The following is a 19,938-nucleotide window of genomic DNA, read 5'->3' as shown; positions in this document are numbered from 1 at the left end:
GGCCCAGGGCCCCCAGACGCCCGCCTCCGCGGCGGGTGGCCGCTTACGTCAGGGAGGCGAAACCCAGAAGGAGAAAAAAAAAAAGGCACTAGGGCGGAAGGGGAAAAACTTTTATTTTTTTTTTCCTCTTATTTTCTTCTGGGGCTGAAGTGAAGGGCAGACGACTGCGCCAGCGCGGGCTTCCCGGAAAAGCCCGGCGCGACCCCAGCCCGCGGCGCACGCCGGAGCCGGGCCCGGGAGGCCCGAAGGGGCGGCCACCATGTGGGACTCTCGGGACTTTGAGCGCCACTGGCAGGCCGAGTTCCCCGGGGAGGAGGCACCAGTCATGCGGCTGGACTCGGTGCTGGACATGGAGCGGGAGCTGGAGCGCTGCAAACTCAACCTGAAGCGGCTGCAACAGGTGTTGGCTGAGGAGAAGTTCAAAGTCTCCTACCTGGAGGCGGCCCTGACTGGGGCGAAGGGGGACCTCGGCTGCTGGCGCTTGGAGGGCGGAGACGGCGACCGCGGGGGAGCTGGTGCAGAGGAGCTGGCGCCGGCCGGCCGGGAGCGGGCGCCGCCACGGCGGGAGGAGGAGGGCGCCGCGGGCGGTGGCGGAGACCCCCCGGGTCCCTGGCTCCCCCACCCAGAGGTGGCTCCCAAGGCCGGGACTCCCTACGGGTGCCGCGACCTTCCCACTTGGCCCGGGGCTGCGGGGGCAGGGGGCGCGGTGCGCAGCTTGACCGCCGCCATCCACCAGCAGCTGCTGCAGCCTCGCCTCCTCTTCACACCCCGGGAGGACCGCGCACCACCCGGCCCCGATGACACGGTCCCCAGCGCCCAGGGAGTGGAGCTGTCCTCCCGGACCCGCGCGGGGCGGGGCTCCGAGGAGGGCGAGCCGGACGCCTCGGTCGCAGATGATGGGGGCAACGGCAGTGACCACGACTTCGAGATGGTGGATTTGAACGAGAAATTCGTCTTCGGCCACTTGCTCCTACCCCCCTGCCGGCTTGGGACCCGTGACGAGGCCGAAAAGCCGGCGCGGGCGGGCAGCCCCCATCGCTGGATGCACCTGATCCCTGGGGGCCGGCGGCAGCAGCGTTGGAGCCGCGACCTGGAGCAGCTGGACGCGGAGGCCAAGGACGGGCGGAGCTCGCCCCTGGCGGCGGAGGAGCACCCCCAGCGCGGGGCTCGGGAGCATCTCCCCCCGTGGCGGCGCAAGAGGTTCCTGCGGGTGCCGGAGCGGGACTCGCCTAGCCACAGCTCGCCTGAGAGGGGCAGTGACTGCAGCCACAACAGCTCGGACCACGAGGACGGCTTTTCTGGAGGTAGGCGCACCCCTCGCGCATCCCGGGGGCTCTTGCCCCCTGCCTGCATCCCTCCCTGGCATACCTTGTTGGTTCTGCTTAACCTTAGGCAGTTGGGGAAAAAGGGAGATAAAATGTATATGTTTATCTTGAAACCACTTGTGGAACTGAAAAAAAAAAATTGTGCAACGTGATTTCGCCTTGGGCGAGTTAATGAAAATGAGCAGTATGGCGATGGCCATGGGCTGATGGAATAGTGCTGCAAGGTGACTAGAACGTGGGAGGAATCTATCACTTCAGGCCTTAACCTTTATCCTCTTATATTGTAACATCATGGCCTTCCCTGCCTCATACTCATCCCCCACGGATTGGTCAGATTCCTTTCCACCACATGATAGCATCTTTCTCTGCACAAACTCCAGTGTCTCCCCATTACCCCTACGTTCCTTGGTGTGAAAGTTTAAATCTTCCATTTCATTTTCTGAATTATCTGTCATCTTCCCCAGCCTGTATCTTGTGTTCTGGCCAACTGAAACATCCTCTCGCCCAGGGAAAGGTACAGAATCCTCATTGCCCCCTCCCTTTGCTGGCTGCTCCCTTCCTAGATCTACCAGCTTCCTGGGAGCCTAGGAGCCTGATTGGAAAGGAGAGGGCATAGAATGATAGTTTTCAAGCTGGCCTAGTGCCCAGAGATCATGTCTAGTGCAATGTCTTCGTTTAACAAAGGAGAAGACAAAAGCTCAGAAAGATGAAGTGCTTGTTGAAGTGAGAGACCTCCACTTGGGTTTTCTGTCAGTTGCTGTTGCCTTCTAATTTGAGGACAGCACCTAGTCCTCGCCAATCTTTGAATACCCTTGTGGCAGTCAATATGGTGCCTTGCACATAGTAAGCACTCAATAAATATTTCTTATTTATGTATTGAGTGTCTCCCAGCCACCCAGCTCCTCACAGGTCACGGAATGGTAATGGGGCTAAGAGGAAAGGACAGACAGGGATGTGGGGGGGCCTGTGACTGCCCCTTTGCTGCCCCTGGAGTTGTCAGGGTCTCCTCAGCTACAGGGAAAGCATAAATTGATATCTAGTTGGGTCAGGCTGTGACCAAGAACTTAAGATGCCTTCCTGCTCAGTGAAGGAGGGAAAAAAAAGAGAAAGAGAGAAATCACTGATGCTGGGATTGTTCCAAAATCCCCATTATTAGATCTTATCTGGGTGAGTCTGCATTGAATGAAAAACTGTCCACTTTGCTAAAAGCACATTTGGAAGGTTCTTCAAGTCATCTGTTGTGATCAATTACAGTTATTCATTAGCAGAGATTGGCTGCTTCTCCCACAGGTACTAGCCCATGCTAGTAATATTTTTATGTGCCCCTTTAACTTAAGGGAAGAGTCTGAAGATTTTACTCTAGTGCCAAGTTCCAAATACTCAACAGAGGCTACCCAGAGCTACTTCAGAGCTGGCTCCAGTCCCATCTTCCCTGAGACCCACATCAGTCACCCCTTCAGGTGTGTCCAGTGCGCTGGATTTTCTCCAGGGAGTTATTTTTCATTCTGTGACGTGTCTCCTCTCTCCTTAAGGGCATTCTAGCACAAAGAGCATCTTGATGCAGATTAGGAATTAGCACTCCCTCTGGCCTAATGAATTATAGAAGGTGCCCACTCAGGTTGGAACAATGATTAAAAGATTCTCTTTCCCCTGGATTGAAGACTCCAGCTGCAGGGCACGTGTCTGGCACGTCATGACTTCAGGTAGTGGTGCCTGGGTGGTAGTTCAAGCCCCATTCCAGGACCCCTCTGCAGGGCAAGCATGTGGATGGAAGCAGCCGTGTAGGGGGGCCTTCTTCCCAAACCTCCCCAGTTGAGGAAGTGCCTCTGTGTGTATGCACACACATACACACATGCTTATGCATGCATACACACGTGCGCACAGTCACAAACATGTGCATGTGCACACGATCTAGGAGAAAGAGCCTTCAGACAGAGAGGCACTAGAGTGGAGGGATTAAGGGGCAGGGGTTTTCACAGGGTGGGTGAAAACGCACTGCAGCACTGCAGTCAGCCTCGTGGGGAAAGAAAGCAAGGAGAGGCCTTCCTTGTCCACCCTTAGGCGTCCCTGCTGTATTTTAGCCCCATGGCACTTGGCAAATTACCACTTCAAATGCTACGTTTTGTGTGTTGATCTTTTTCACTCTCTCCAGTTAAAAGGCAAGGTCCAAGAGGACGAGGATTTTTTTTTTAATTAAAATCCAAGTTAGTTAACATATAGTATATTAACAATTTCAGGAGTAGAATTTAGTGATTCATTGCTTACATGTAACACTCGGTTCCCTCCTTAATGCCCATCCCCCATTTACCCCATCCCTCAACCCAGTACCCCTCCAGCAAGCCTCAGTTTGTTCTGTGCATTTAAGAGTCTCTTATGGTTTGTCTCCCTGTCTGTTTTTATCTTAGTTTTGCTTCCTTTCCCCTATGTTCATCTGTTTTGTATCTTAAATTCCATGTGTGAGTGAAATCATATGATACTTACCTTTCCCTGACTGACTTATTTTGCTTAGCATAATACACTCTAGTTCCATCCGCATTGTTGCAAATGAGATTTCATTCTTTTTGATGGCTGAGTAATATTCCATTGTATAGATATACCACATCTTCTTTATGCATTTGTCAGTTGATGGACATTTCGGCTCTTTCCATACTTTGGCTATTGTTGATAGTGCTGCTATAAACAAAGGAGTGCATGTACCCCTTTGAATCAGCACTTTTGTATCCTTTGGATAAATTCCTTGTAGTGCAATTGCTGGATCATAAGGTAGTTCTATTTTTTTATTTTTTGAGGAACCTCCATATTGTTTTCCAGAGTGGCTGCCCCAGTTTGCATTCCCACAAGCAGTACAAGAGTGTTCTTCTTTCTCCACATCCTTGAGGGCAAGGATTTTTATCTTTCACCCACTGACATCAAGCCTCAAAGCCTAGAACAGTGTCTCACACATATCTGATGTTCCATAAATATTTGTTGAATGATATTTTTTTAATGAGATGGAATAGAGCGTTATTCTGTTTTAAAACTTTGTTTCTATTATGTATAAATGTGTGAGTGTATATGGGATTCTGAAGTAGAATGTATTTCTTGCTGTGGATTAGACAAAAAGTTTTGAAAATACTGATAAGGACTATGGGCTTTGAAGCTAGACTACTTGTGTGTGCTTGGGAGAAGTTATTTGAATCTTCTGTGTCTCGCATCTGTGAAATGGGACTGATAAACACTGCTTACATCATACTGTTGATATGAGGAATAAATGGGATTTTGTGTCAAGGGCTTTGAACACACCTTGACACCTGGTAGGCACGCACAGTGTTGGCTAACCATGACTACAGGTCATTTTCTTTGAGATGCTTCAAAGAGTCTCTCATTCCCAGATGGGAATCACAGATGGTTTGGTTTTCTGGGATGCATATACTTTTTCTAGCAAGGCTCTGGCTCTTTCTAGAAACTTCCAGGAGCAGGGCAGGACCCAGGATGGTGTCTTGGCTCATGAAGCTCTCTTGCTGGACCGACCCTCATGTTTCTCCTTCTTCACCAGCAACCATGCCCGTTATTTGTATTCTGAGATCCTTAACTGAAATCAGGTTTTATCAGGCCATTCAGTCTTATGTTCTCAAGAGGACAGTGCCACATGAGAGTCAGAGATGCAGAGATGCCCCTTTTCCTTGGAAAAGGACCATATTCTCTTAGATAAGAGGCAGATTCCCATACAAAGACACATATGGGTCTATTTCTACACATAGTAGCCAAATCAGAGTTTAACTTAGAATGCCAGTTCTTTTAGTATCTTCCTTCGAGCACCTTGCTGCCTGGGTTGGTACTAAGACCAGGCCATGACAACATGGATCAGCATGGTGGTGTGAATGAGGTGAGGGTTGCAGAACTAAAATGACTCGTGTTGGGTCAAGTGTGCTCTGAAGACGGGCCTGTGTGTCCTGACTCTGCCCCTCGCCAGTTGTGAGGCCACAGGCAAGCCACTTGTCTCTGTTAGATAGGAATGACAGGGGTAGCTAACACTTAAATGTTCTAAGCATTTTACATGTATGTACTCATTTGTGCCTCACAACAGCTTCATAAGACAGGCAGTATTATTATTTCCCTTTTACATGTGAGAATCATAAGGCTCAGAGAGCTTCAATAGCCCTGCCTAAGGTCACTCAGCTTATGAGTGACACTTGGGATTTGAATCCAAGCAGTCTGACTTCCTGAGTCCTTGCTTTCAAACAAACACCAAGTAAGCCCTACTGCCTCAGTAATAGCTCCTACTTCTCAGGGTAGTATGAAAATTAAATACAAGAAGATATATGAAGAGTTGAACAAAGCCCCTGGCTCACAGTGACCATCAAGTGCGTATATGTGTCTGTGTGCATTAGTTTCCTCTATCACGAAAGTTCCCAGCAGACCCGTGTGGTGGGGCAGGGGTCATCTGCTGTTGGGGTGAGCCATCAGGGCTGCTGCCCACCCCTGGGGCTCTTGGGTGGATTCGACCTCACAGGTGAGCAGACCCTCTGCTGGATTTAGATCTCCCCTCTTCAGCTGGGCACTCTTGGGCAGACAGAACTGCGTGCCCACATGCAGAGCCCTGGTATTTTCCCTTTCATGTTGACGTGCTTCCTTGCCATTCCTGCCACAGCAGTTGGGTGACATTTCCTTCTCAGGGCTTATGCATCTCTTCTGTAGCTGGTGGCATCCCCTGTACCACAGGTGCACTCCTTGGGGACCTAGGTATACTCTTCCAGCCAAGCCCAAAGGTGGCTTCTCAGAGTCAGGCATCCCTTTGGCAGAAACTACTTACCCGATATTCTGGTTGTAGGTCAAATGACAAAGTAAGTATCATTAGTATTTTTAATTGGCAGCATTTTCTCCTTGCACTAAACTTTGGCCAGTGGAGGGCAAGTGGTCTCTATTTTTGCAGGTCCTTGAAATTCATTCATTTGTTCATCTGTTCCACTCAACAAGAATTTATCAAGGTCTTACTTCATGCCAGGTCTGTGTGAAGGGCCAAGACTGTAAAAGTCAGCGACGTGCCTTTAAAATTCTCACTGACCCTTTGGCTCCAAGGGTAGAAACCGTAAGTTTTTAGATGAAGAAACCATTTTCCAGCGGAACTTAGTAAATCTTGTGGCACCTGGGCGGCTCAGTTGGTTAAGCATCTGACTTTGGGTCAGGTTATGATCCCACGGTTCGTGAGTTCAAACCCCATATGGGGCTCTGTGCTGACAGCTCGGAGACTAGAGTCCGCTTTGGATTCTGTGTCTCCCTCTCTCTCTTCCCCTCCCCCACTCACACTCTGTCTCTCTTAAAAATAAATAAACATTAAAAGAAGAAGAATTTTGTGAATTCTGAAATGAATGACTAAGGACATAGGAGAGGTAAAGAAATTACCCTGAGTCACAGTTCGTGATGAAATCCGCTTGAACTCAGTCTGACAAGCACAGCCCTCTAACTTCCAGCACGTAGTGCTGTCCTGGGCCAGCTGTAGAATTCTAGAGTTCTGTACTTGGGAGGCCTTACCAGCAGATTCTGCCAGGCTGCCAAAGGAGACTTTTTATTTTTAATCTGCATGGGAAATGCACTTCCTATTCGGTACTCATGTTACCTAGATCATTTGTAACCTGATGGGTTTTCTCCCCTGCCCGTGAGCGACTAATGAGATTTTTGCTCCGAGAAGAATTCCTTGTGTTCAGTAGATGTGTCTGAATAACTTAATTCAAGTGTTGAATTTTCGGCCTTAGCTGTGATAGAGTAATTTTTTTTTCCATTCCCTGTTGCGGAGAGATATTAAAACACTATCTGAGACACATGAGCCGGTCATTGGCTGTGAGTCGTTTGTAAGTGGAGTTGACAGGGCGCCACTTGGCTTCTCAAAGCCTGCTTCTCTCCTCCATCACCACCGCTGAGCACTCTCTCCCCCTCAGGAGCACTCTACCAGCCAGCCAGAGGGTGTGGGTGGCTCTGTTTAACTAACCCATCCTCCTCCACACATGCACAGTAAATACAACTAAGACTCAAAACTTTTCTTTTCCTCTATTTGTTTTTCTTCTGGTTAAGAGACTATTCACAAGGCAATTGACTCTACAATTGGCCCTGGATCTTTATGTTTGAAGATCAGGATCTTGACATATTTTTCTGGTTTTGAAACAATGGTGCAAACACGTTCCCCATCTGAAAACTGGAGTTGATGTGAGCCAGCTTGCAGGTTACATTGGCTGAGTTACTGAGTCTCTCTCAGCCTCGGATCCCTTGTCTGCCAAATGCAGGTGATGGGGATTGGACTATGTTACAAGACTTGTGAAGCCTAAAGGTGATAAGTGTATGAAAAGTACACAGCACAGGGCGGGGGCACGTAAGCCTTTAATGAGGGTTAGATGGAGGTGGTGGTGTTCTAAGTGCAGGCCACAGCTCACATTCCTATCTCTTTGTGTAATGAAGTTCCCCCACCTCTTGTCTGCCTCTTTCTCTCCTTTCTTACTCCCTGCAGGTCCACAGGTGTTTTGCTCCTTTGGAGGGAGACAAGCTTTTTTATTCCTTTGTGGTCCCTGGTCCTTCCCCAGTTAATCCCTCTTTTCACTGACATCTATAAAATAGACATCTGGCTTCTCTTGATTTCTTACTCTCTACCCACTTGCTTTCAGCTAATGCTCATTCCTGCCAGTGCCTTTTCCTGGGCTCTGTCCAGCTTTTGAGATGCCCTTCCACGCCCATCTAAACCAACCCTTCCTTCAAATCCTCACTTTTCCATGGCAGCTTATATTGGTTAAGATAGGGGGTTGCTGTGTCTGACAAAATCCACAAAAGTAGCTTAAGCAAGATAGACGTTTTTTTCTCTCTCAAGTAAAAGAATGCCAGAAGTACACAGTTCAGGGAGAGTATGGTGACTCCATGATCATCAGGAATTTGAGCTTCTTTTGTATTTGTGCTTTTCTGTCTCAGGGTTGCCTCATGGTCCAAAATAGCTGCTGAAAATCCAGCCATTACATTCACATTTCAGATGAGAATCAGAAGAAAGGGAGGAAGGACTAAGTCGCAGTTGTGTGTCTGCCTTTTTTTTTTTTTTAATGTTTTATTTATTTTTGAGACAGAGAGAGACAGAGCATGAGAGGAGGAGGGGCAGAGAGAGAGGGAGACACAAAATACGAAGGCAGACTCCAAGCTCTGAGCTGTCAGCACAGAGCCTGACGTGGGGCTTGAACCCACAAACGTAAGATCATGACCTGAGCCAAAGTCGCAGGCTTAACCGACTGAGCCACCCAGGCGTGCCTCGTCTGCCTTTTAAGGCACTTTCTTGGTAGCCTCTCCTAACTATTTCTGCTGAGATCTCATTAGCCACCTCTAGCTACAAGGTAGGCTGGGAGATGTAGTATTTTATCTGGGCATATGGCCACCTCAAATAAAAAAGGGTCTCTGATACAAGGAAAAATGGACGAATTGATATTAAGTAGGCAGCTAGCAGCCTCTGGCACAAGCCTTTTCCAACTACTCCAACCCATCTTGTGGTTCTTAGAGTGAGCCCCACACTCACACAATTCTCTTATTATTGTGCCCTCTATTAATTCATTGACCCAACGGGACAAATAATGACTGGACCACTGCCCTGTGCAAGGCACAATGCCTTTGCTGTGTTTACTGTGAAGTGTAGCTTTCACACTCAGAGGTTAGCTGGCCCCTTGCAAGCAGGGATCATGGCTTCTTTTTCTCTTTCACAATACCCTTCACAGGGCCAGGCACATGGCAGGCGCTCGATGAGTATTTGGTTGACCTTGGAATATCACAAGTGAGAAGTTCAGTGACAAAACAAATCCCCTGCCTTGGTACTGTGCTAGAAAATTCTGGTTGTATAAGGTTTGTTTTGGGCTCACTGTGGTGTGGAGGAGCCAGAGTGAGGAGAGTGGGGCCTGGGCCATGTCTCAACGTTGGGGCCGTGTTGTTGCCACGTGGACTGGTCCAGGTGTTGGCGCAGACTTGGCTGTTTTGGAAACCGGACCGGTTTGTGTACCCAACCAGAATTATAAGCAGAAATCTCTGTGCCCACTGACTTCCTTTACTGCCACCGCGTGTAGCTGTATTTATGCCACGCGAGTCTCTTGCTATTTCTGCGCTGCATGGCTCCAGAGTGGATCTGCAGTCTCTCCGCTGGAGCGTGGGTTTCAGTTCGTGTTGCTGTCTCCCCATCTGATCCCTGCTCTAGTCTGCCTGAGACAGGATCGTCTGAAAGGGGCTTGCCTCCAACTTATGGCACATCTTGTGGCTGCTGAGAAAATGATCATTTAAAAAATGTTATTGGCACTTAGTAAAAGAACTAGAGTGTATTTAGCAACTACAACCAGCAAAGCACTGTGTCAGGTCACATTAATATTCAGCACAGTCAACTGTCCTTTACCTTCTGTAAGTGCCACTCTTCTCACTTTGCAGATGAGGAAAGCCAAGACTCTGGCCAGTTAACTAACAAGCCGGGTTCCCTTAGGGCTAAGTGCTGGGGTTATTTTCTTCTCCTATTTCAAAAATTACTTTTTTTGGAGAGCTAATTCACATAGTATAAAACCCACCCCTTTGAACTATGCAGTAATGGGTTTTTCGTACATTCTTAAAGTGGTGCAACCATCCCTCGTTTCTAATTCCAGACCATTTCTGTCGGGGGGACTGTATTTGGGTCCAGTCTTCTCCTCTGACTACACCATTTCCTTTTCTAACTTACCACATGCAACAATATAATATCGTTGCCAGGGGCATCTGGATGGCTCATTCAGTTAAGGGTCTGACTCCGGCTCAGGTCATGATCTCACGGGTTGTGGGTTCGAGCCCTGGTCAGGCTCACTGCTGTGATCCTCTGCCCCTCCCCTGCTTGCACTCTCTGTCTCTCTCAAAATAAATAAACAAACTTAAAAAATATAACATAAAATAACTAGGCCAGGCACACCTGGATGGCTCCATTGGTTAAGCGTCTAACTCTTGATTTCAGCTCAAGTAATGATCTCAATCCCTACTTGGGACTCTCTCCCTCTGTCTGTGCTCCTCCCTTGCTTGTGCTCTTTCTCTCTCAAAAATAAATAAATAAATAAATAAATAAACACTAAAAATCTGTATATGTTAAAATAACTAGGCCAGGCTTGGGTGACATATGCACTGGAAAGGACCATCTGCTGCTTCAGTTGCTTCCGCATCATTGAGATGGCCCTGGTGCCTTTTGAATTCCTCCCCCCCACCACCTCCGGGCCATCCCCGCTCCGTCTGTTTTCCAGACTTGGGGCAAGAGGGCAGAGGATCCCAAACTTGAGTTCCATGAGCACCCTTCCTTTCTGCCTTAGGATTGTGGTGGCCATGGTGAGAGGCACCCTTGTTGTGACCTGGGTCTTACTTGCCTCGGTAGCCCCAGAGTGTCACAGTGCTCTGGCATATCAGAAGCACTCAAACAATGTTTATGAGTATCTAGACGTTCATTTCAATGCCCCTGATCTAAACCAGCACATTAACCAGCTGTTCTGCCTCCAGCCTCAGCCTTTCTCCTTCAGCCCCCAGTTACCTTCCATATTAAAACCAAAGGGATGGCTCTCACCCCTAAATCTAATTAGGTACCCCCTGCTGCATTCTTTAGTCACTCTCTACCACCTACAAAGTAAATCTGAGCTTCTTAGATGCAAATGTGCCCAGCCATTTGTGATCTGACCCCCCCCCGCCCCCACATGCATATACTTCATGCTCCAGCAATCCTGAGTGCTTGGACTTTCTAGACACACTCTGCATCCTTATTCCTCTGCATGTGCTGCTCCCTTTCCCTGAATGCCCTTTCCATATTTGTCCATATGACAAATTTCTGTTCATCCCTCAGGTCTCAGCTAGGAGGTACTTCCTCTGTAAAGCCTCCCCTGCTTTCCTAGGCAGACCCAAGAGCTGGGTGTCAGGAGTGCGTTTGTCTGCAGATAAGAGAAATCTGTGCCACAATGACTGACATGCAGAATAATGGCCCCCAAGGATGTCCACGTCCCAATCCCTGGAACCTAGGAGTCTGTTCTCTTACATGGCAAACGGAACCTTGCAAATGTGGTCAAATTAAGGACCTTGCCATGGGGAGAGAATTGTGGCTTATCCAGGTGGGCTCAATGGTGTAACAAAGGTCTTCAAAATGTAAGAAGGAGGTAGAAGAGGTCAGAGCGATGCAATATGATAAGGACTCAACCCACTGTTGCTGACTTTGAAGAGGAGGGAAGGGGACCTTGAGCCAAGCAGTATGAATGAGCAGCCTTTGGAAACTGGAAACAACAAGGAAACTAATTGTCTTCTTGAGCCTCCAGAAAGGAATCCAGCCCCTGCCAGCACCTTGAAGTTAGCCCGTGACAGGCCCTGCCAGACTTCTCACCTATAGATAGTAAACTGGTGTCATTTGAAGCCATGAAATCCAAGATCGTTCATTAACAGCAATAGAAACTAACACAATGCCCTGACCATATAGGGCTCTGTTTTCCTCCAATCCCAAGAACTCCAGATGCGGGCTTTCTGGGATAGCTTAGCAGCACTCTCAGGGGCCCAGAATTCCTGTTATTTAGCGGAAAGGTGTTTGTCCTCTTGCTTGTTGTCTCATGGTTAAAAGCAAATCTGCTGCATCACCAGATGTGTGCTCATGTTTTGGAGACAGAGTAGGGTGCAGAGGACAGTAGTGATCGCACTGGCTGGCCCTTTAAAAAGCTCCCGCCCACCAAACCCTACCTAGCAACTGCTGCTTTCATGCTATTGGCCAACATCACGTGGGGGGATCAGGGATTTCAGCCCTTCAGCTTCTGTTGTAAAGAGCATTAAAAAGAGAAGGAGACTATGATTGGTTTTTGGAAAACTAGCCCAGGGTTAACCACACTGGTTCTTCCCTGCACTTTGCACATACGCTCACTCGAGCAGTTATAATATTGTTTAAAAAGGGTTGCTCTCTGTCTCCCCCACTGGATTCTAACCCCTTACAATGTATGTGTGTTAGAAATGGACCACTTTAAAAAATTCTAGTCTCCCTGCCCCTAGCACAATGCTGGTGTATTATTGTATTTATTAAAGGGAAAAAAAAGAAGAATGTACCTTTTGAAGTAAGAATTTTGTGGGCTTTGGACAACCTGGGCAGATTACTGGTATTTCTAAGCACGTAAAGATCTTTTGCTTTTTTTCTGTCCTCTTCTTCCTCTTCCTCTTTGCTTTTATCTTCATCTCTTTCTCCCCCACCTCTTTTGTTTTTGGATCAGTAGAATCAATTAATAATAATATTCTAGAGCCATTATTCTCATGCGCTATAGTGGATTTTTTCCTCCTGAAGCCATTTTCAACCTCAAATGCCCCTGAAGAGATTTTGACATGTGCCCTTCAGCTTACTACCACATCTGCCTGCCCACCAGTTCAGAATCTGCCATTTTGTGTCCCTCTTACTGATGGGAGTATGTTGTTTCCTGAATGTGGACAATGAAGAAAAAGGATGATACTTCAAACCTGGCCAAGTAGGTCTTCTCCAACTAATGGAGATGTGTGCTAGTCATTAAGACTGTAAACTAAATATTTTGGTTCCCCTTGTTTTCCACGAACATGGGAGGTAGGATTACATTCCCTGGTTCCCTTGAAATTGGGTAGGAACCTTTGCCTGGTTCTAACCAGTGAGGTTGAATGGAAGTGGTGTGTGCAACTTCTGGACCAGAGCATTTAATGCTGGTATGAGACCTCTTTTCCCTCTTCACTACTGCAATGTACAATGATTAAGCTGGTCAGCCTGAGTCCTAGGGGGAGGGCAACACAGAACAGAGCTCCCAGTCAATCATTAATGGACGTGTACTAGAGTGAAATAGAAACTATTGTTATTTTAAGCCACCGCAATGTTTGGTGCTCTTTGTTACTGCAGCATCACCTAGTTTATCCTGACTGATACAAACACCTGACTTATATTCATAAAGAAGAATGACTGTTTGGAGTTTCAGAAATCAAAGTAATTTCCTCAAAACCTTTAAGTTCCCAGGACACTTGGCTGGCTCAGTCAATGGAGTATGTGATTCTTGATCTCAGGGTCTTGAGTTCAGGCTCCATGTTGGGCATGGAGCCTACTTAAAGAAAAGGAAAGACAGAAATGCAGGATCTCAGACCTAACTCTAGATCTACATTAAAAAAACAAAAACAGGGGTGCCTGGGTAGCTTAGTCGATTAAGCATCAGACTCTTGATTTTGGCTCAGGTCATGATCTTACAGTTCATCAGTTTGAGCCCTCCATCAAGCTCTGCACTGACAGTGTGGAGCCTGCTTGGTATTCTTTTTCTTTCCCTTTCTCTGCCCCTCCCCCACTTGTGCCCTCTCCCTCCCTCCATCCCTCTCTCCCTCCCTCTCACTCTCTCTCTCTCTTTCTCTCTCAAAAATAAATAAATAAATAAATAAATAAAAACTTCAAAAAAAGAAACAAAAAGAGATGAGACACCTTTAAAAAAACAAAACAGGAGCGCCTAGGTGGCTCAGTTAAGCATCTGACTTTGGCTCAGGTCAATGTCTCATGGTTTCTGAGTTCAAGCTCCACATCAGGCTCTCCCTCTGCTGTCAGCATGAAGCCAGCTTTGGAACCTCTGTCTTCCTCTTTCTGTCCCTCCCCTGCTCACAAGCAAGTGCTTTCTCTCTCTCAAAACTGAATAAACATGCAAAAGGAAGCTCTAAAAAAAACAAAGCAAACACACACAAAAAGCCCCTCTAAGTACCCTTCTCACTGAGGCCAAGTGGTAACCACAGTATACCAGAAGGTGGGTCTCAAAAATGTGAAAGATGTTGTTAGAAACTGCTAAATTGTTTCACCATTGTTTTATTCAGTTATTTCCTAGAAGGATTTTGTAGAGCTCCATAGCAGATTTCATGGCTAAGATTTTTTACAGATGATACAGAGCAAAAGCAGCAAGAAAAATGTATGTATCGGTGGATTCCCCAGAGGCCCAGCATAGGCTTTGATGTCTTTCCTCATCTGAGGCCATTTAGCAGTGCTCTCTCTCTCAGAGCAGACTACAAAGACATGCATGGACTGTCTACTCCCAAGGAAGTCTGTTTGGGTCTGAAGGTTTGAGACTATTATGAGGTGCTGGTCACACAAGCATCCCCTGATAAACAATCACCCCTGGCAACCAAATATGAGAACCCCCAAAATGAAACCAAATGTACATCGGCAATATTGGTGTTTGTGCAAAAGGACCAAACAAGCCATCACAGCACAGTCCATTGTTCCATGTGCAAAATCATGAAATCCCTACCATAGTGAAAAGGATACTAGAATTAAAAACCATAGAAACTGATCTCGTCCATGGTGCCATTGATCTGGAAGTATATGAACTTTATTTGTGAGGGGAGAAGCCTAAACATTTGTCTAATTTCTCAGATCTCCGATAAACGTCATTTCCTTGGGGAATTTGCACCATGAGGGTGACACTCAGAAAAGTTTCAGAAATGCAATGCAGTTTTCCAAGATCTTCGTTTTGTTAATTTGACTTTGGGGACCATTCTGGCAACCTCCTCACCACTTACATATGATTCCAAGCCATAAAGAACGGATTTGTAAGCAAAAATTTGAAATTACCAATCTGTAATTTGGGGACCACCCAACTATAATGAAATGGTTTTGCCAGGCTGAGTGTTTACTAGAAGTGTATATTACACACATAATTTACAGTCTTTGAGACTATTATTATTCCTATTCCATACTAATAGTCTAGAAATATTGAGTCACTTGCCCAAGTCACAGCTAATATGACAAAGCTAGGATTGGAACCCCAGCTCTTTCTGGGGCCAAAGTTACTCTAGTACAACCCACCACTAACTTTTTATTTTATTATTATTTTTTTTAGTAAACTCTGTACCCAACATGGAGCTTGAACTCATAACCCCAAGATCAAGAGTCGTATGCTCTACCAACGGAGGCAGCCAGGCGCCTCCATAGCCACTCTTAATCTCTCTAGGCTACATCTCCACACCTGTAAAATAAGGGGGTTAGACTAGATGGTTTTCCAAGTCTAAACTTCATGAACACTGGTAAGTTAGATGAACTGCTACTCTGTACCAGGTCATGGTTAAGAGCCTGGCTTTGAGCCAGAGAAGCCTAGCTTTGGATCCAGTCTGTAGGCCACTTGTTATATTGTGCCCTTGACCAAGGTACTTCACTTTTCCATAAACCTGTTTTCTCTTCTCTACAATGGAGATGAAGATATCTCACCTGGTATTGTAGAGATTAAATGAAATAATATACAGAAAGTACGTGGCACAGGGCCTGGCATATAAGCTCTGCGTAAATGCAAACTGGCACTGGTGGGATGGTCAAGAGCACACCGTCTGGAACTGCACTGCCTGCGTTCAAAGCCTAGTTCTGCCACGTACTGTCATGCAGCTGTGAGCTAACTTAAATTTTTCCTGCCTCAGTTTCCATATCTGTAGACTGAAGGTGATAATAATATGATATCAACACCAAAGTTGGTGTAAACATTAAATAACTTAATATATGAAGCACTTAGAAAAGCTGCTGACACACGGTATATGATGTGTGTTAGCCATATGCATTGCTGAAGTAGACAACAAGGGTGAAAAATGGTTGGAGGCTCGTCTTGTTGCCTGGGCATATCCTTAACTGAAACCTGAGGTTTCTGGAAATCCTGCGGTGTGAATAATCCAAGAGCTGGAGCAGCAGAGCATCCAATTACGGGGTCTCACAGTCACAGCCTGGGGAGCAAGATGAGTCCTCAGCGTTGGCTAGCCAAGGCTGCGTCTGCTTGTGGAGAGAGCCCTGTGTTGTGTGCAGCTGCCTTGCCTCCAGTTTGGTTGCATAATTGTGCCTTTTAGTTTTATTATAAAGCATCTTGAGGAATTCAGAGCCCTTTCCCACTGACAGCTGTGAAAGCCACAGGAGGGTCAGTCTCTAATGAGCCTCTTTGGATGCTCTGATACCTTTCCCAAGGCTGCCAGGCAGGGAGCACACCCACACAGGCCTCTCCCGGTATCCACCAGCTCCCTTTGAGCGCAGGCCACCAGTCCGGATTTCATTATGGGGCTCCCTGAACGTCTCCAGGCTCCCCCGTGCCCGTCCTCATTGTCTCAGAAAGGGACAGAGATGCTTCCTGAACGCTGGGCTTGGGGGCTGGCAGTGAGGAAACAGAAATTAATTATTCATATCAATGGGCCTGAAGGAGCTGTTGTTTGCAGAATTGACTCTCCTTCTGACTACCAGACCCAGAATTCCCCAGGGCCTTTGCACAAGCAGAAGACTCAAGGTCCTAGGAGACAGTTGCCAGAAAGCCAGGAGGCAGGTGGCTGGCCTTGGGCTACATGCAGTCTGCTGCCGCACTTTGGGTGACAGAGGGTTAAAACAAAATGGAAACAATTTAAAATCTGGAAATGGTACATAAAAATCTGGATTTCTGGCTTTTCCTGAAAGATGGGAAGATCTCCGGTACACGTGGAAATCATCAGGTGAACAGCCGACCCCTTCAGACGGGGCCTGGTTTCAGTGACTGCTACAGCCCCAGTCTGGCCCTGTTGGGTGGGGTGTGTGTATAGTGTGGTGAACAAGCAAGTCTCTGGAGCTGGGCCTCCTGGCCTTGCAGCTTGCGTCTGCCTCTTACTAGCTGCATAACCTTAAGCAAATTACTTAACTCCAGTGGGCCCTAGTTTCCTCATCTGCAGAATGGGGGTTATATTAATAGCTTACCTAACAAATTTGTGAGAAGTGAGTGAGTTTGTATTAGTGCTTAGAGCTGCCTGTTGCATTCTAACTGCTGCTAAGGTGTTAATTACACTAGTATTACACTCTGCCTAGTGTCTTAGGCATTTGAGTTTACAATCCATGTGCTAAAGAGTTTTCCATAGAAGAAAAAAGTACTTCTTTCCTAGTGTGCATCCTCACTCACTAATAAGCCTTTACTCCCTCCTCCAGCCCCTCATCTGAGCACCTTGGAATATAACTGTCAGAGTAGTACTCCCCTCTGTAACAAATCAACTCAAACGTGTTAGTGGTTTAACGGGTGAGGTTTCTTCTGGTTCCCATGACAGCGATGTAGGTGTTCCCGATGGGCAGGTTTGCTTCCCGAGGTCACTCAGAACCCAGGCTCCAGTGCCCTGGTGCACGGGGGGCCCCCCTCCAGGTCCTGTAGTTCTCAGCTTCCGGAGTGCACTGGGCAAACAAGAGAGTGAAGACACACGTGCTTCTTAACTCCTCTTAGCCCAGAAGTGATACCATTTCTTTCACTCACATTGCATTGACAAAGACCAGGCCCGTGACCCCTCTTAGATGCAGGGGTCCTGGCGAGTGAACCCCCCACCTGGCAGCAACTTCCTTCCAGCAACAGCCATGCTCTGGGGAAGGGGCTGGAGCAGGAATCTTTGGGGGACCTTCAACTCTCCTTGCCACCACGGTCATATTAAAGTCCCCAAATCAACATCTACCCAGGTTTATTTTCTGGTTGCTACTTTTAGCTTGTGAAATGTTCCTATAGGTGACCATCTTGTCTTTGGTTTTTGTCCGGTTTACTGGGGGGAGAAGGAGGGAAACAATGTTTTCATTTTTATTAAAAAAAATTTTTTTTATGTTTTATTTATTTTTGAGAGAGAGAAAGAGACAGTGGGAGCAGGGGAGGGTCAGAGAGAGAGGGAGACATAGAATCCAAAGACAAACTCCAGGCTCTGACCTGTCAGCACAGAGCCCGATTCGGGGCTCTGTCATGGCCGCGACAATCTGAAAAGAGACCCGAGGTAAGGGAATGAGGAAGAAAGAGGAGACAGAAAGTCAGGGGACGGGAGGGACACTCAGAGCCATTGCCACCAAAAGTGTCCTTCTTTATTAGCAGTTTGTAGCTTTTATACAATAACCAAAGGAGCTACTGTCGAATAAGCAAAGCATAAAAATAGGCCAAGTTTCTTATTTTCCAGACTGTCCCCTTTGTGACCCTGCTTGCTAAAGCATACTTCCCTATGACCTTATGGAAGGATGAGAACTCTCAAGGGATAAGGAGGAGGAATTGTGGTAGACCCTTATTTTTAAAGGTCAGGGGCTGACCAGACCTTGGCATTTAAACACATCAGGGGCACGTGTGCAGGGCGCATGGAAGAGTCCCGAGAGCTGTTGCTCTACTTGTGGGAGGGTGCTTCCCCTTGACAAGAAGGGGAGCTTCCCTCTGAGGAGCTATAGTTCGACCGGTCACTCCTTCTGTGCTGACGCTTCCTATAGGGCTCAAACCCATGAACTGCTAGATCATGACCTGAGCCGAAGTCGGACACTTAACCAACTGAGCCACCCAGGCACCTCTCTTCTTTCAAATTGTGCCAAAATAGTTAATTTAAACTTAAGGCAGTTACTCATGGAGGAGAGATATATATATTTATAATATAATCAAATGTATGTACCATAAATTTAAAAAATTGGTTTTTTAGTACATTTAAAATACATTTTTAGGAGGGACCCTATACAGACTAAATCTTTAGGATTAAGAAAAGAAGAAACAAAAAGAAGTCCTGTACATCATTTCACATCTCTTCAAAACAGAAAGTGTCTACACTGCTTTTTTTTAACCATTTCATTTTTTTGGAACCACGGAGCCTGTCATTCTTGAAGAATTGAGATCACCATGGGGTTAAGACACTGTTTTTGCCACAGTTTGCACACCGTTTCTGAGAAGCTAACACAGAACTTTTGTGACCTAGAACAGTGACGTCAGTGACCATAATTCAGACTTACTTAGTTTGCTCTTTGGCTTCCAAATTGACTGACAGCTTTCTTCTGTCCCTGCACATCAGTCTTTTGGTGAATCAGTCACAGGCACAGAATGGAAAGAAAACACAGGATCTGCACTTTCTTGTCCAACCACTTCCCAGGCTGACCTGCCTCCCACCGAAGCACACTGCGAAAGCAAGAGGTTTTAGAAACTGAAAGGTGGAACTAGCCAGCTCTTTTTCTTGGTCCCTGGGCGAGAGCTTGTTTAATGTCATACCTACAAGAAAGATCTGTGTTAGGACAAACTCTGGATCTCCACTGTGGTCAGATGAGCTGACTCTTACGGATTCTTCACAGCTCCATTTAAGGATTTGCTGGGGAATGTCACACTCCTTCAGCTGATTCTCAAAAGGGTGAAAAATACTCTAGAGTCCAACCCTGTCATCCCAGCTGTGGCTCCTTCCTCTGTCCTTGTCTTTGTGTCTGAATTCAACACTTGTTTCATTCTGCCTCTTATGGTAATTTCAGTGTTACCCCCACTTCAGGGGGCTTGCTGAAGGAGGGGACTGGCTTATGGTAATCAAGGGTGCAGACCCTTGAGCCATATTTAGTAGCTGTGAGGACTTTAAAAAGTTAGTTCACCCCTCTGTGCCTCCATTTTCTCATCTGTAAAATGGACCTGTCAATAGCATATACCTTCTGGAATATTGTAAGAATTGAACGAAGTAATCCATGATAAGTGTCGGGGCCGCCAAGTTTTCTGTCTGCCTCAGGCAAGGATTATCACTCCGTTGAGTGAGCCAGTAAACAAGATTTGCATCTGGAGGCTGGAGATTGCCATTTCCTGGTCAAAATAACTTTGGCGACTGTCTTGCTGAGCTAGATGTGAGTGGCCAAGGCACACAAAAGATCAAAACCGTATTCAGTGTTAGTTCTCCA

General features: G+C 46.8%; 1 protein-coding gene across 1 annotated transcript in view; it reads left to right on the top strand.

Annotated features, from left to right (window-relative positions):
* The first annotated feature begins 132 nt into the window (after positions 1-132).
* ABR (ABR activator of RhoGEF and GTPase) overlaps positions 133-19,938 on the top strand; it is a 181,285-nt gene continuing 161,479 nt past the window's right edge. Inside the window, exon 1 of the mRNA XM_029927280.1 lies at positions 133-1,304. Coding sequence (XP_029783140.1) covers positions 260-1,304 — 1,045 coding nt within the window. The 5' untranslated portion in view covers positions 133-259. The remainder of the gene's footprint in view (positions 1,305-19,938) is intronic.

Source organism: Suricata suricatta, chromosome 17, assembly GCF_006229205.1.
Source record: "Suricata suricatta isolate VVHF042 chromosome 17, meerkat_22Aug2017_6uvM2_HiC, whole genome shotgun sequence".
NCBI lineage: Eukaryota > Metazoa > Chordata > Mammalia > Carnivora > Herpestidae > Suricata > Suricata suricatta.
The sequence above is the reverse complement of the archived record's forward strand: the minus strand, read 5'-3'. Positions and strand labels throughout refer to the sequence as shown.